The 16,835-nt window shown below is 42.2% G+C and overlaps 1 protein-coding gene across 13 annotated transcripts in view; it reads right to left on the reverse strand.

Annotated features, from left to right (window-relative positions):
- Positions 1-16,835, reverse strand: part of GRIA4 (glutamate ionotropic receptor AMPA type subunit 4) — a 390,564-nt gene that overhangs the window by 26,679 nt on the left and 347,050 nt on the right. For 9 of the 13 annotated variants that reach the window (XR_003417752.2, XM_027051948.2, XM_027051942.2 and 6 more), the window contains one exon: positions 14,465-14,712. Coding sequence is in view for 12 of the 13 variants with exons in the window: in XM_027051948.2 (XP_026907749.1) it covers positions 14,465-14,712 (248 nt within the window). In the remaining variant the exon portion in view is untranslated. Of the gene's footprint in view, positions 1-2,092; positions 2,132-14,464; positions 14,713-16,835 lie in introns of all 13 variants that reach the window. The other 4 variants (XM_027051954.2, XM_053204179.1, XM_027051953.2 and 1 more) reach the window with 1 other exon arrangement.

The raw sequence follows: 16,835 nt of genomic DNA on the forward strand, positions 1-16,835 counted from the left end.
GAGCCTGGAGCCTGTTTCCGATTCTGTGTCTCCCTCTCTCTCTGCCCCTCCCCCGTTCATGCTCTGTCTCTCTCTGTCCCAAAAATAAATAAACGTTGAAAAAAAAATTAAAAAAAAACAACAACAGAAAGGCATCCTCTAATTTACTTGTATTAAATAATTTAAGCGCGAAAACACCAAAAAGTTTAAATTCTTCAGATAGTTTCGCCTACATTTGCCTCTAGTAGTGTTCACACTAGACCACTGCACGTGGCCTTTTGGTTACTTGCTCCTCAGCAGAAGTACTTGGGTAACTTCTTAAGCTACCATTTCCGTTCGCTATTTTTAATGTACCTAAGAAACTGCATGTAATTGATAGATAGGAGATCAATACTATTCTGTTTACAAAGCAACAAAACACAACAAAACAATAACGGTGATTCATCTCCAGGGCAGTTTGCCTAAAAGAATCACCACAGAACCAGCATCAATGCTTTCCCCGAACGGGCTTACCGTGGAGCATTTCATAAAATTCAAATTATACAACAAATATGCCTGACACAACTAGTGTCAGGGTGGATATCAAATTCTAATACATAACTGGTCCACTAAATGATATCGTAACAATATGGTAATATTCCTTCTTTGTGTCACGGCTTAGGCAAGCCATACATCAGGCATCGTAAAATTCAGGAATGAATAATGTGCCTCAAATATACCCTGTGCTTTTCCTTAGGGGAGTCAGTGAGCGGGAAAGTAAAAACTAGGTTTTATCTGACGTCTGACGACAAAATGAAATATCTGCAGAAAGCCGAGCGCTTAGGTTTCTGTATCTAGTGACCACTGCGATGTTGTCAGCTACAAAAATAGTTTGCGTTAAGTCAAGTTAAAATCAAGTTGCTATTTCACATGTGCCTTCTCACGGACGTTCCTAATCACATGACTACTGAGGTTCCTGCTCAGAAGAAAACAATCTCTAACAAAAATATACCCGTCTGAAGTGATTTTCTTTCATTAAAACACCCCGACGATCCAAGTTGAAGGTAATGCCAAGCTTCTGAACCCTCTTGTAAGGAAACAGCCAGAACTGTTTCTGAATGACAACTATCTATTGGCAACAAATCGCCTGAATTCTCATTCTTCCTGCATTTCCTCTCCTTTCTGAGCTCCCTTTCTTCTCGAGCCTCAGGTATGTCCATTGTCTGATCCTCAAGCTTCCCTAAAATCTACTGGAGTCACACAAGAGAGGGCCAGGAAGACAGAAGCTGTCCTTTCATGAGCCCAAAGTTCTACCTTTCTTCCAATATCTCAAATTCTGGATGTATTTAAATTCTCTCACTTGTTTCTCGCCTTGGATTTCTTGCCCCCTGGAAGGACCAAGGTGAAAACAGTACCAAAGACAAGGAATACTGATGATTTCCAAGGACAGCAACATAGAACGTGAGAGATAACAATGGAAACCACTTAGAAGTGATACCCAAGGCCCGAAAGTCTCTAGAAGCATGAAGAAACACCGCTCAAGACAGTATCAGCTCCCCTTCCTCATTTTTCTATCCAGTTTTCATATGGTACCTTAAACATCTCATTAAATCTACACTGCCTGCACACCCAAAATCTAGCCTGAGCCAATTCCAAATTATATACCATCTAAATTCTATCAGCTGCTTATTTTAGTAAAAAATTCTTAAGAATACTATTTTTTCTATAGAAATCCTTTGGATTTTCATTTCAATATTTCTGTAACCCCATCACTCATGACGGCTTGATGAACAGTTACTATCTGTATTCTACACGTAGAGAAATGAACAGCCGATGGTAACTTCCTAAGGCCTATGCAAGAGATTGATCCTTAGTGGAAGACTAGCACTGATACTTGATGATGATGAAAAACATAAATGCATTCGCGTATAACTAGATACGACTAGTTTTCCCTGCTATCACATTTGTAAGGGGATGTTCAAGTGACTGTTATGCACAGGTGGCAAGCTGATTTCCTAATGCGTGGGTTAAAAAATATAAATGTATAAAGAAAAAGGGATTGAAAAACAGGTGGGGGAGGGGTTTCCTTCAAATGGATGGAACCCATTCTTTTGAAAGAAAACTCCCCTCTTACCTTGGTCCTGGAGCTGGTTAGTTCTCCTCTGTCCTCCTCCTAGGGGAGAAATACCCAAAGTTAAACAATAATAGAACATGGTCTTGTATTACAGTCAAGTTCAGTTCTGGCCAACCCTTTCCTCAGGTCTCACAAGACACTACCAACTGTCTGATATACTGGGGCGTTCATTGAATCCAGCTTAACATTTATTTTAAGGATTAAGCCAAAGGGGAATGAACGTTCACTGTGTAAGGGGGACAAAATGTCTGCCCTTCTCAGTCTGTTTTGTCAGAGCTCCAACGAATGGAAGCCTGGCTTAGAGCAGAGGAATTCATGGAAGGGCTTTACTTGGGCAGTTCTCAGCAGCTGTAGTGAATCAGGGAGAGTGTATGGGGTGCCCCTGGAGCTCCTTAAAAACACAGAGGCATGCTGTGGTCTTCTCAACCCATTTCCCTGATGTTCCTGGTGCAGGCCAACACCATGTTTGGGGCCGTACTGAATCTGGTGTTAACAAGAATTATTGCAAAAAAAGGAAAACAAACCCTAAGGGGATATTAAAAGGGAAGGTTAGGAAAGTTGGGGAGATGGGGTATTATCGGAAACTATGTACTTGTTTTATTTTTTCCAAACAGGATATCACAGTAGGGAAAAGATGGGATTTTCCTCCCTCAGTGTACCTCCATGTAACTAGGACTCCTGGTGTCTCTGGAGAGAAACAAGGCAGCACAATAGAAGGAGCATGGACTTGGGATGAGAGAACGACGGGCGCCTACCTCACCTGAGTTTCAGGAGAATCACCTGTGCGGGTGGAGACAGTAACACCAGCATCAAGGATTCGTTGGGGAAACTATATTCGTATACAGGTGCTTGGTATGGAGGAGTTGTTGGATTTGTTTCCTTTTCATCTCTATGGCATCTGATACAATCTTTTCTTACTTGAACTCCTTTGTCTTTTATGAGACTGCCGTGTAGTTAACTGAGTTTAGAGTCAGTTCCTAGTTACCCTTTGGCATAATTTCAGAGACAGTGACTGGCTCCCATAAAACAGATCAAATACCAGACAACTGATTGAATTCCGTGAGACATGAAGGAAAGTGGAGACCAAGAATGAGCCTGAACCCATACAAGATCATGTGCTATTGTTATTTAACTTTGGGTAACTTATTAAAATTCTTTATCAAGCAAAATGACATCAGGTGAGAAAATGGATGGACTCTGGAACCTTGGGGTTGTCACCATATATTTCAGAGGCGTCAGAATGAAGGATGGGGTAATTGTTACTCTAACGGCCATTATGAAAATATGCAGGGGGAAAAACACCGTATGGCAGAGTCCACGTTATACGTCTAGTACTATTACGGGGTCTTTAGCATTACGCTCACCCTACGAACTCTGATCACCTTCAAGTTACAGGATGTGAATGTGGCATAGTCAAACTTCCCTCTATAAGCGTACATGTTTTTCCTCATGTTCTTCTTTGGGAACTGTTATGTTCATTCGTTATATTAAGAAAATTCTAAAAATGGCTATTTTGACAAACCAGCCTTTTATCCACGAAACTCTATAGATTCCCAAGAATATACACAGAAATAGGGAATTGCCCCCCCCCCCACCCCGGAACAGTGCTTTTGGAAATTGTAAGGCTGTGTTATAACTGGAAAAAAACCCAGTAAACTGTCTTTTTATAAAACACATACTTCATCCATGGAAGTCACCTAAATGACATTGGAAGGACGTATCTTTAGATTCTGAAATGATGTGAAAATTTCTGAGTAAGAACAACTCTGGGGACACTGCATGGATTGGATAAAGTTCCACTGGTTGTGCAGCCTTCATGCTTCAGAATAAACTGATGGCTACTTGTGACGAGGCCAAAAGGAAATTAAGTACCACTGACCTTGTTGGTGTTATTAGGGTGCCGTTGGAAAGCACCCTCTCAAGTACTACATATTAAAACACCGTGGGATACCATATTACCTGGGTCAGTTTTCATCATATCTAGATATGGAAGCACACGTTTTGTTCTTAAAAAAAAAAAATCCAAAATCCAAGCTACATGTGTCTCACTTTTGCTGTTTTATTCCCCCTTTTATAATCCAGTGAATTTTGTCAGATTTGTACCTTGCCAAAAGTTTGACGTCAGGATATAATTTTAAAAGTCTGTGTATAGAGACAGACAGGACCTGTGTCTATCTCTAGCTCTGTGCTTCTTAAGAAGTGCTTTCCCTAAATACCTTTCTATTCACAGTGTAGACAGAATGCTACAGAAGCAGCTGTTTATCAAAGAAGTGACTTATTTGATCCCCAAACCAGATGAGATTCTATTGAGGTTCTGGGAATGAATTTCTCCCCAGTCTTATTAAGTGTCTGCAACTTCAAAGAGGTGTAAGGGAGTTCACCAGTTGTTCTGCTAAAGATAGTCCACTGCGTGACACAGATTCTCAGACTCTCAAGCTGGGAAGGGGACTCAGGTGTCCCAGCACAGTCCCTCAGAGACGTGAGAAGCTCTTTGACTTGAGCGACTTCGGGATCTTAGCCAATTTCCTCCCATCTTTGGACCAGTTTTAATTGTTGTGAGATCCTGGTTGACCTGAAATCTACCTCTGTGCAATGTCTTCCACTGAACCAGCGTTTGTTTAGTTCTTGATGTAAGTTAAACGGTTTCTTGAGCTCTTTGTGGGTATTCTCAATACGCCTTGAGATTATGGATGCTGTTGAAACCGAAACACGGAAGAATCACAGAAACTGCTGAGCAAGTTTTCAGCGTAAACTGTATTTATGTTAAAAAGTTCTCTTTTGTTCTTTTCCCTGTAAGAGCACTGGAGAGAGTCAGAAGAGCTCAGTTCTAATTGCAGCTGTGGGACAGTGGGCAAGTCACTTAACGTCTCCCAATTTACAGAGTCTTCCCATGGAACAGAATGACATCATAAGAGGGTGAGAAGGAGCAAGTGAAATAAAGTGCTTTGAAAGCTCTCGTGCTGCACTGTAACTATTATTGTCTCACTTAAGAAGTATCCTGCTTGGTAATGTTGAGAGTTCCGTCATTAAGCCAAACTTGAACATCAGCTCTTAAAAGTGAACAAACTAAAAAGAACATTAATTAGATGGTGTATTAACTGAGTCTTTGCCCTAAATGATACTATCATTGCTAGATCATTTAATAGAAAGCAACTTTTTTTTTTTTTTTGAAGCCTTCACCCTTTGCTTTTTACGCTGGGAGACCACTGAGGCCAGCTCTTGCTGGATCCGTTGACTTCTGTTGACCTCCGGCTAGCCTCAAACAGAAGCTAAAAGATTAGGGTGCTGACTTAGGGCTCTGGATACTTGGTTTCATTCTACATTTTCTATTTCTCGTGCCTTTTTGAAAAAAATTTACTTTGCGTGCTAAAGGCACTAGCAATGTAGAGCAGCCATACTTGCTGATAATGCCTCTGTGAAATATTGTGGTCTTAGCTGAAAATGCCTGAAAAGACAGGAGAATCAGGGCTGGGTATCTGATGAGGGCTTCTCTTAGTTACGAATAGGATTCTGGCATGTTGCCATTTTAAGAAGTACGTTCAGAGGCTGCACGTCTGTCAGCCTCAAAGAGGCCACAACCTGAATTCTGTAAGAGCAGAGGCCTTATGGGTAGTTCTTGACCGCCTATGCAATCTTCTGTATGGTGAAGTGACAATGGAGAGGGGTCCATATGCCCCTATTTTCTTTGAAAGTACAGAGCTGTTTGTGTCACATTGGTTTAACTGACTCCAACTTAATTCTTATTTTGGCTAAGTCCCAAAGACTGAACACGTAGAGAAAACAGAATGAATAACATTTCTGTGAAAAATTATGTGTGTGTCAGTGTCTTCACTGTACCCCAGAAAAAAAAGTAAGCTACAGAAAGTCTAGTTTATTTCAACATGTGATATGACTTTGCATGGTTGGTGGTATTTAAAATGATGTATTTCTCTCACATCCTGGTATTATAAACTTTGAAAGGCAGAATTGACACTTAGGATTATTTTTATGCCTTTAACTTTTCTTCATTGTTGAGTTGTGTGATACTAAAAGAACATACTGAAATAATTTCATAAGGTTTTTGAAAGTTTATCGGGGCACCTGGGTGGCTCGGTCGGTTAGGCGTCTGACTTTTGGTTTCAGCTGAGGCCCTAATCTCACGGTCTGTAGGTTCAAGTCCCTCATCGGGCTATGTGCTCACAGCATGGAGCCTGCTTGGGATTTCTCTGTTGCTCTCTCCCTCTTCACCTCCCCTGCTCACTCTCTCTGTCTCTCTCTCAAAATAAATAAACTTAAAACAAATAAAAAATAAATTAAAAAAAGAAAGTATATCTCATTCTGTGGATGAGTCCAAACAATGATTTTTTAAGGTTTTCAGAGCGTATGGAATCTATCCATTTAAAATAAACTACTTTCAACCATGAAACAGATTTTTCTGATATTAAGGAGGATTAACAATACATAGACAGTATTTCTAACTTCTGTCAGTACTATTATTATTTACAAAATATTCTCATCACGAATACAGTGCTGTTCCAGAGAAGGCTTGGGGCCAGGGCTAGGTGGTTCGCAGAGTCATTTTCTATTCAGATGTTGCCAGATGTGTGTGGTGTTTGTAGCAAAGCTATCTCAAATGTATGTTATTTCATTCTGAAAGCAAGAGGGCAGGACTGAATTGGGTGAGGGGGACAAACGTTAAAATAAATGAGCCACGGTTTCTTATTCCTAGCTAAGTTAAAACAGAACATAATTTTAAACCAAGGTCTTTACTATTTTCCAGCTCATTCCAAATCATGGCCAAGCTATTTTACATCCCCCTTTCTTAAGTATGAATTGTAAACCCACCTCATCTTGGCTGATACTATCTTTAGAGACAAAAGGAAGACAATAATGTCTAAACTTGCGGATGGCTGCTTTCCCATATGCTATGGGTACATTTTCATTTTTACAGAAAGCCATTATTTACTTAAGATGTACTAAGTGGATGTTTATCATTAGTATAAAACTGCATTAAAACAGCTTTGTATAGAACTCTGCATCTAGGAGTACATTACATCTCCACAATAAAGTGAGATCTATTTTTAGTTTATTAGAGACATTGTGGGGTTTTATGGTAAATCTGATTGCCATTCTCCCTCCAAGGTCCTGTGTGTGTGTGTGTGCACATGGGCACGTCTAAAATGTTCTTTACATGTCTAATCACTGCAAGCATAAAGAGCCCCTCTTCCCTCTCTTCCACAGTCCCCCCCCCCCCCCCCCCCGCCCACCTCCACGCCCTCAGGTACGAGGGACTTGGGACAGTAAGGGGAGGAATGTACCACAGCATCGCTATAATGCTTCTCCCCTCTCCGAGTACAAGGAGTTGTGGTCTCTCTGAGAACTTTAATGGCTCCTTCCTCTGCAGCAGCTTGTGCTGGACCTCCTTGTATCCTTTCCTGTAGGAAGGTTAAGTCTGGAGAAGAGAATCCTACACAAACAGTCCACTGAAAGCAAAAACAACAACAATAATAATAATAAAGCAACCCTACCACTTGATCTTGGTGCTGTTCTGAGAACTGCTCCTACTCCGTCAACGTCAAGGGCATTTACCATCTAGACAACTCGTGGTCCCACAGCCTGAGGTCTTCTAGGGAAGAACAGTAATCTGATACCTTTTCTTTGAGAACTGAGCATAGACAGGGCCAAAGAGTAGCTGTGTAGCATGGGGCAGAAGCTGCAGTACGCACAGCAGAGACAAGTGTCACACAGGGCATTTGTCCTGTGGCCGAGACTTGCAGTGTGGGCAAGTCCACGCACTGGACCACACCAACACGTGTGATTCAATATAAAAACACCAGCAGCCCATCCAGGTATGCTCGCAGCTGCTGCCCTCGCTCTCTTCCCAGCTCCAGAATTCCTGGTTCCACAGATTTTCCTTCCATCCCTACCTCCTACCCCCAAACCTTCTGTGTTGGACATTGTTTTCAATTCTTTGCTTTGGCTACGTGGCCTTTACCTCCTTATTTAGGTATCTTGGTTGGGTCTCGTTCTAGATCTTGGCATTGCCAATGCCCCCAGGGGATGTGTCTTTTCTCCAGACCTGGCGTTTTTAGCTTTGGCTCTGGAGAACCCACACGTGGGCTTCCAACCAGGGCCGCACAACAGGGCGTCCAAACACGCAGAGCCCTCAGGCACTTCTTCCTGATGCTCTGTGTCCCCCTTTTAACCCGAGACCTTAGCGCTGCCATTGTTTCTGGGAGCTGCTCTGCATCACGATGACATAATGTGGAACCTGACTGGCTACGAGACACCCACCAAGAGGAAAACACTTCAATACGCTACTGGTGTAAGGGTAGGTTCATCTACCGCACGTTTATTACACATCAGATCACGAACCCTGGTCTCAGGCGCCACGTTGTGTCTCCTAAGCACACTCAAACCTGTAGGTTGAGGTTACCCGACCTGGCTGGCCATGGGCTCGGCACTCACATTAACTGCATGTTACCACAATTTGAATTGTATGGGAAACAGGCATCCTTTCCGCAGACTCCCTACCTTTACAGAATTTGCTCATAAGGCAATTGTGTGGGACTAATGAACGACAGTTTGGAAATTCTGGCTTTCCCTGGAACTGTCAGAATTGATGTCCAGTCTTAGGTCTCTCCTCAGATCAGGCCGTGAAGGCTTGAGCTGTTGAACCTGTTTTATGGCATTTTTATCTCGTTAACTTGCATCCTCTTTGAAGTGCTAGAAACTAAAATGGCCACAACTTACCCAGTTTCTGAGGCAAGTGATTCAAGTCTGGTTTCTAAGTGTAATGGTGAGTGAGAGTGCACAGCAAAACACTGAATTTAGAAACTTTGCAATGTGCTTTTACCTACTGCAGTCACAAGGCTGAACACCAGCTGGCAAATTCTCAGTTGGAACCCAGTGACCATCTGTTGACTGAACTGGCAAATACATGTAGGCAAATCATTAGCATTGGCCGCTTTTCACAGTGGGAAGAATGGAAACCATGTATAATGCCTGCTGAATCTTCAAGAAATGCAGACAAATGCAACATTTTTTTTTTCTTCTTCATGGGCAGCTATAATTTGAAGCATCTTTTAATCGTAGGCAAGAATGAAAAGTGTAGAATTTCAAATGGCAGTGGAAAGTTTTCTGTTTTCCTTCAGGACTCACCACCTAGAAGGGAAGGGAGGACGGGCCTATGGATTCTAAAGGGGATCATTTTCCCCGGCATGGAGGCATGCAGCATTGATACATTTACCATGCACATCTTAGTTGGTGAGGGCAAAATACTTGGTCCCCCCAGTAAACACCAGCATCTCTGGTAGCCAACTGGGTAACTGATTAAGCAGATCACGACCAGGGGATCTGTGTACTCATGTGTGTGTGTGTGTGTGTGTGTGTGTGTGTGTTCTAATCCCTAGTCCAACAGACTATGTTCCCAATCATGGTGGGATATCCAACACTAAGCTACCTATAGCCTCTTTTCATATGGCACCAAGAGAAATGAAGCCTATTCATAAACAAAAACATCTCCTTCCAAAAAAGATAAAATTAAAAAAAACAAAACAAAACTGTATCAATCTGCTGCAACTCATTTCTGGAAAACACGTGAAAAGTTTATTCACTTGAGGCCAAGCACTGCCTAGGCATACTAGCTCTCAGCTTTAACTTTCTGTACTTTTAAGGTTTTCTAATGCCCACATTAAGTACTAATGGTTGACTTGTTACTAACACCAAAAACAGACATCAGCTTTATTTTCACGCACAACATGCAGCAAACCCTTTGTTTCTAAACCTTCTACGTAGACTTAAATGGATGAATAAACACGTATCATCAATCCTCCATAAGAAAGTAGTTCCTTAGGGATAATACGTTTTCTCACACATGGATTTGAATATTAAGTTTAATACATCGGCCCTAAAGAATCCTTTGAAGTGGAAGGAACGATTTGGCCTACACAGAACTCTGCCGACCCTGACACAGAACTAGACTTGGGCCAAATGTCCTGTGAGGCTGGGGATGGTGTTAAATACTGAAAGAAAAAGTCCAGTGAAAGATGTGTTGTTCTGATTCCCATTCTTAGCACTTTCCCTCTGGCCACGCCATTGCTCTGGGGCCCTGAGCGCCTGTTGTAAACTAAGCACCATGTGCTCCGTTTCAAAGGTTTCGCTCCTGTTGCCATGGGTTCCTGCAAGTGGACGTCAGCAGATCCAACTGAGCCTTCTGTTTGTCAAGACTTCAGTTACTGATCAAGTTCTTTTGGAACAGTTTTCTTTCAAAACATCGTGTGTGTGTGTGTGTGTGTGTGTGTGTGTGTGCGCGCGCGCGGGGTGGGGGGGGTGACAGAGCATTTGTCTTATTTTAGACACAGTCTTGCCAACATTTTTAGAGAAGGCAGAATTTGAATGACAATTATCACTGCTGAATAATAAAAGCTAGGAGACTTGTTCTGTTGTTTTTTGTTTTTAACTTGGCTTCAAACATTAGGGTCAAGTATGTAACTTCTTATATACTTGGCCAGGGACAGTCTTCAGATGTGATCCATTGTTATGCTCCCTAGAGATACTAGATACCACGTGTATCTTTAGAAGGGGTATTCTCATCTGACAGCTATTTAGCAGCCAGTAAATCTGTATTAACTAAGTTATTATTTGCTCTAAACAACATTGATCAGTTCTGCTTATTGCACAGTAAAGTCAAGAGTATAGCAACTAGTGTAATATAGACATAATAGAAAAGACAGTATTTTGGTAGCAAAGTATGTAACTTTACTATGCAATAAATAACTGCAGGATGGCAGGTATCTACTGTAGGGTAAAGCTGATTGTACTGACGGTAAAGTCAAGGTAAACATAGTGCCCCTTTTATCTAAACTACAGATTTCACTGCAGTGCTGTCTACAGCATGCCTTTTAAGACAACCTTGAAACATTTCCCAGCCAGAGGAAGGACTCTGCAATTGTTTCTGGTTGCGAAAGGTACTGGAGAGGGAATGAGAAGGAAGACCAGGATGTGGACAGCAGTAAAAGTAGCACTGTTCACGTGAAAAGAAGACTCAAGACAAGTATCGGGGGGTGGGGATTAGACGGGGTTGATAAGATACAACAGGAGGTTTTGTCCTCTTTTCTCACAATGAGAACTCAAAGTCTTCTTTAGAAGATGACTTTGGAAAACAAGTAACTATGCCAGGGAGATTTAAGTTCTTCCGCTGGTCAGTATTTCTAGTTTATTTGCTGTAATTGCTTCCTTTTATTATAGCAGGATCCATAGATGCCACATTCAACAGCATCAGTAGCCCTAGCATCCTCCTAGGACCTAAAACTCAATGAATCTATGTCAACGTCCAATAATCCCAACAACCTCTGAGCATAGCTACTGGCCTTCTGTCACTGAAAGCTATCTGTAAACCCAGCAAACAGAGTCTGGCATAAAGTCTCTTTGAACAAAGAGGAACCTCCGGGTGTTATTCTCTAGTGTAAAGACGGGTGCTGGTCATCCCTGCTGAAATATTTTCTATCCCAGACAGAAGCGGTCTCTGTAAGGATCCTGACTGCATTTGTTTTAAAGTCTAAAGACCCAAGCCCTGGCTTTCCATCATGATTCTATACGATACTCTTCCTCTTTTCTGTGACATTTATTCTGAAGCATTGGGACCAAACAGCCAGGTTTGGAAATGTGAGACTCCCAACATAAGATCGTTAGCCGTTTGTCTGCATTCTGACACAGAAGACTAGTTTTCCTGTTCTTAAAGTCTCATGTTGCCCTATGAACCACAACAGCAGAGTTTGTGAAACTTGTAACTAATGACAATGAAACAGACAAGTCTCACTGTATCCAGAAGTATTAACCTAAACACTTAAAAAAAAAAATAGAACCTATCGGAAAACAAATAAGGCAGAAAGGTTTCAAAGACACTCTTGATACAGGTGTGCCTTCTGGATCTTGAATAAATTCAAATTCAAATTCTTTTGGAGTTGATTCTACAAACTAAATCATTCATACAGAGGGGGACTATCAGTCCATCTCTTTATCAGTTTGCCTCTGTTCAAACACAAGGATCCTAATGGAATAAGAATGATAATGTAAGCCTAATGACACCCTACCCCCACCCCCACCCCTCCCCCCGCCCCGTAACCCCTCTCCCCACCGTTCCCGTGTAGCAGGGCTGGGAGTGGGGCAGTGAGGAGGTGAGGGGTAAGGTGCATGCTGGTTAGCCCTCAGTGCCCTTCCAGTGTTCGCCAAGACAGGACAGAATGCCTGTGGTTTTGGCATGCAGGGGCCAGCTTGCTCAGGAAATTGTGGCGCAGATAAAACAAAGTGCATAAAGAAACTCTCCATCCAGGAAGTGGGGTCTAACAATTGACTCATTAACAAGATCCAGGGAAGGACAGGAAAAGGCGGGGGAAGCCAATAGCTGATGATTATACAGTTCCAGACAGACGAAGGCCTTGAGCTCGTCCCCACACAATCCCCGTAGTGTGGATTTGACAAAGTGGCACATTTAAGGGGGGTCTCTCTCTTGCCATCAATGGGAGTCAGGCGCACCCGTATCTGAGGGCCAAATGCAGTCCTTGGAACTTGACTTTATCAGCAGACACAAGACAGAGGACAAGGCAGCTACACCCACAGAGAATTAATTAAGAAAAAGCGACATCCGGTGAATGTGATCAGTGGTCTGAACACTGACGTATGTATCAACCACCGCTGCCGTCTCCCCGTCTATTTCTCTTACGTTACTTATGTTACTGCTTTGAGAGCTGGTACTTCTTTCAGGAGCGATTTCTTTGCTACGCGGCTTACCTGCCATCACAGATTTTTACACCGCATCATGCAAAATATACCCTCCAAGACCGAATACCCTGAAGCCAGTTTAGGTTTCTGAGTGGTTGAAATATTTTGGGGGAGAGTCTGATCGTGGGTAATTTATTTGTTTGGCTTTCTCCCTAAACATTTCTCCAGTGTCATGCGGGCGGGAGGGATGTTCAAATGAGCCTGACTTCACAATGGCCAGAGTCCACACCCAAACTGGACTCGACTGGCTAATTTCTGTTCTCTCTCCTTTGAGAACTGTCCCTTTGGACATACCATGAAAGCCCTCCCTCACTAGTTATCACGGTGTTGCTTGCAAACACAAAATACTGGTTTAATACAACCCTCCCAGGACTAGCAATTGTTTCCTCTATCTGTGTTACCCCCACCCACCCCTCCCAAGACACACATCCAAAGCACGCTGCAGTTCCCTTGTCAAACCAATGAAAACAATCATGTAATTTTTATATTGTTTTCATTCCTACTGGGCTCAGGTCTCATTATTTTCACGTTTCAAGGGCTTACCAGAGACATCATTTTTCAACACCAGGTTCGTGGTTAAGTCCTTTAGCAAAGATTCTGACTTCTTCTTGAATCTGTGCTTTGTACGAATCTCTCCTAAGCAGCACTGAGACCAGAGTAATTTGTCAGTTGTCATTTCTGACTCCGGCTTTGCTCTAGCCCCAACGATTCAACAGCAGCCTTTAATTGCTTAAGGAAAAGAGGAAATTCTGCCTCCTGGGCATAAACATGTGAATCCTCTATGTCCAGGACCAAAAGGGTAAAAAGGGCAGGTTTTACCAACATTTCCTTCAGAATGAAAGTCTCATCTTTAACACATGTGGATTAATACCACAATGATGACGGTATTAATCCACATGTGTGATGCTTTGCTCATGTCTCACACTGCAGGGGTCTCTGTGTGAGCAATTCTACATTGTCGTCAGGTCTGATTTTACGGATCTTACTTAGGCCACACTCCCTTTGCAATGGGCGAGAGTGTGACTAGAGTAAGCACCATAGAGTCAGAGCCCAGCTTTCTGGCCGATAGCGACTGCATCTATAAACAGATGCGGTTACAGAGTTAGCACCCATACAACCTCACGGGGATCTGAAATACAATGATGCCGTGAAAAACGAAACACTGAAATGGAGAAGAAAAAAAAAGGGGTTTGTTAGGAAAAGGTTGGTTTTCTCTTACTCAGAAACTAGAGGGCAGGCAGAGTGCGGAAAAATAATGAGAAAATGTAGAATTGTTAACTGACAAAATGAGAGCGCAGATTTTAGTGACCAGACAAAGTTGATGAGACACAGAAGTGTGGCTACCCACGTTTTCGGCCCACTGGAAGCAGCTAGTGTTCAACCAGTTTGGTTTTTATATGGCCTTAAAAGATATACATGTCAACTGTGATTAATTATTCCAAAATTAAAAAAAAAATTACCTGACTGTTGATCAAAACGTATGAAATGGAGGAAAAGAAAACGGACGGACATGCCACGTTCACACACAAAACCAAACACGTCTGTCGGGGACATCAGGGAAGGTGGAATACTATAACAACACATGTTCTATTGTTATACTATCCCACCCACCTTAATGAGGAACCCTTGGGCGTTGCTACTCCATAGCCTTTCGAATCCAGATTTCCTCCCACTTTCATCGTGTCACACGGCTTTCGCTGCTCAATGTACTCGTTCATAGTGGACTCCAGGAGGAACGCAAATTTGCCCTTGGATTTGCGTACACGAGCCACTCCCTCAGCTGTAGTCCTCGTGAACACGGACGGCTCTGCCGATCGCATGTAGGTCCACATCTTTTCATACACTGCTATTTTTGATCTCTGGAGGAAATTAAAATAAAATTAAATACAGGAAAGAAGGGAACAACATGTTAATATCGACCGAACCCACATACGGAGAAAGCCTTGTTAAGTACCTTTTTTTCCCTTGTCCCGTCAGTCCAGTCTCGCCTTGCTAGCATTTTGCCCTCCAGCGAGGAAACTGCCTGTTCCAACTATTTTAGGAAATCACTGAAATGGCAGACATGTAGAAGCCATACCTGAAGGAGCGGGCCTGCCTGTCATAAACAATTACCCTCCTCAAGCGCTTAAAGAGCAAAGTACTATTATTTTTATTTTTAAATGTAGAATGCCATAACGAGAGTTCTATCACATTCATGGTAAACCGGAAAAGGGCCAGATTAGACTTGAGGTCAGCTCTGTAAAACTCCTTTTAATCCGGCACTTGAATTGTAGCAAATGAGGAGTGTTACTATGCTGTGCCATTTTTGTCTTCTCTCGTGCTTCAGAGTTGTACACGTGAAGCATTCTAAGTCGAATAGGAAGAGCGGTCCGGACCAAGTCAGTGGCAGAGGGGCACAGGAAGAGGGGCACAAACCAAACGACCACAGCACAAGGGGCAAACTCTAGGTCCACCCAATGTTTTTAGACTTTTTCTAATAAAATCTCCAAGTAGCACATACATTAAACTTAGAAGTGATTCCTTCTCTCTCTGCAGGTACACACTTCGAGTTAGAAACGTCATGGAGATGCAAAGTACACTGTAGGGAATATAGTAACTGTCCAGTAACGTATGGTGACAGATGTCAAGTGCAGTTGTCATGATGAGCACTGAGTGATGTATACCTGAAACTACTGTAACGTTGTATGTCAACTACACTTCCAAAAATAAAAAATAAAAAAATTATTTTCAAGTAAAAAGTCAAAAAACCTGAAAAACAAAGAAAGTGATTCCTGTTTTCCTATTAAATATTTTAGAGAGTTAGTCTTTCTAATACCCTGACTTCAGCCAAGACATTTATTTTTGTCCATTTGGGCTCCATCTAAGTTACTCCGTCTACTTAATTTATCTAGATCCTTGTGCTGGTATCTGCATTCATATTAGATCTTGTATCCAAACAGATATTTCAAATGCAAAAATGTTTCCAAATGACCTCAAATGTCCCGGAGGGATGTATTTAATGAGTCAGAGAAGCCTGCCTCCTGTTTGATGTTTGATAATACAATGATGCTCAGAGTTTTCTGGTACGAGTGTTTGCCCAATAACAAGGTGTTGACCTTTTGTATCTGGACCCAAATAAAAACTAATGGAGACTTCATTCAGACTTAAGTCTCTTCATTTGAGAGCAAATCCTCAGTACCATCTATATTCATTGTACATTGACCTTCCTTTGTCTATCAGAATATAGGATCCGATAAATGACAGATTCTCAATTATCAACAAATATCCTGAAGAGCAAACTTAAGAAGACACGTCTTTGGGGCACAAATCAAATGATTCAGGTCGACAGAGAAAGATGTTGATAAAAGTTGGATTTAACATTTTGGTTTCAGAAGACGGGAATGGAGTACTCAGTATCCTATGTAACAGTTAAGAGATGTGCATACTGGAACACTACAAAAAACAGATACTTTATGCCAATGTGTATTCAAATGGGGATAAATACCATGATGGAGAAGGGACATCCTGTATTATCCCATGGAGTGTGTTGACGCTATTAACACTTAAACATATCTCAGTGGCATAGAGCTTGTGGGGGGTGTGTGGGTGTTCGGGTAACGTCGGGTTACTTGTGCCTATAGGAAGCCACACATGAGGAAACTGCATGCCGACACTAAATGAAACGGCAAATATTCTCTGTGGCTCCAGGCCAGGGGCGGATCTGGACTCAGAACCCTCAACCTCGGGATCCACTAAGGAGGCCATGCTGCTTGGCCCCCTTCATTCTGTCTTCAATAACAGAGCTGTCTTCCAGACAACTAACTCTTCCATTTTATGAGTTCTGATCTCTGAAAATCCTAAACTGTCTGGATCACCGGATACAGAAGTCCTTAAGCATTCATTCTGATAATTTCAACCGAAAGAAATGTTGGCAAATGACATGTTTTAGGCGTATAATCACCCTAAAAAACACGTCGACTTGTGAGTGTCACCGAAAAAGGTA

The sequence above is a fragment of the Acinonyx jubatus genome, chromosome D1, assembly GCF_027475565.1.
Source record: "Acinonyx jubatus isolate Ajub_Pintada_27869175 chromosome D1, VMU_Ajub_asm_v1.0, whole genome shotgun sequence".
Taxonomy (NCBI): domain Eukaryota; kingdom Metazoa; phylum Chordata; class Mammalia; order Carnivora; family Felidae; genus Acinonyx; species Acinonyx jubatus.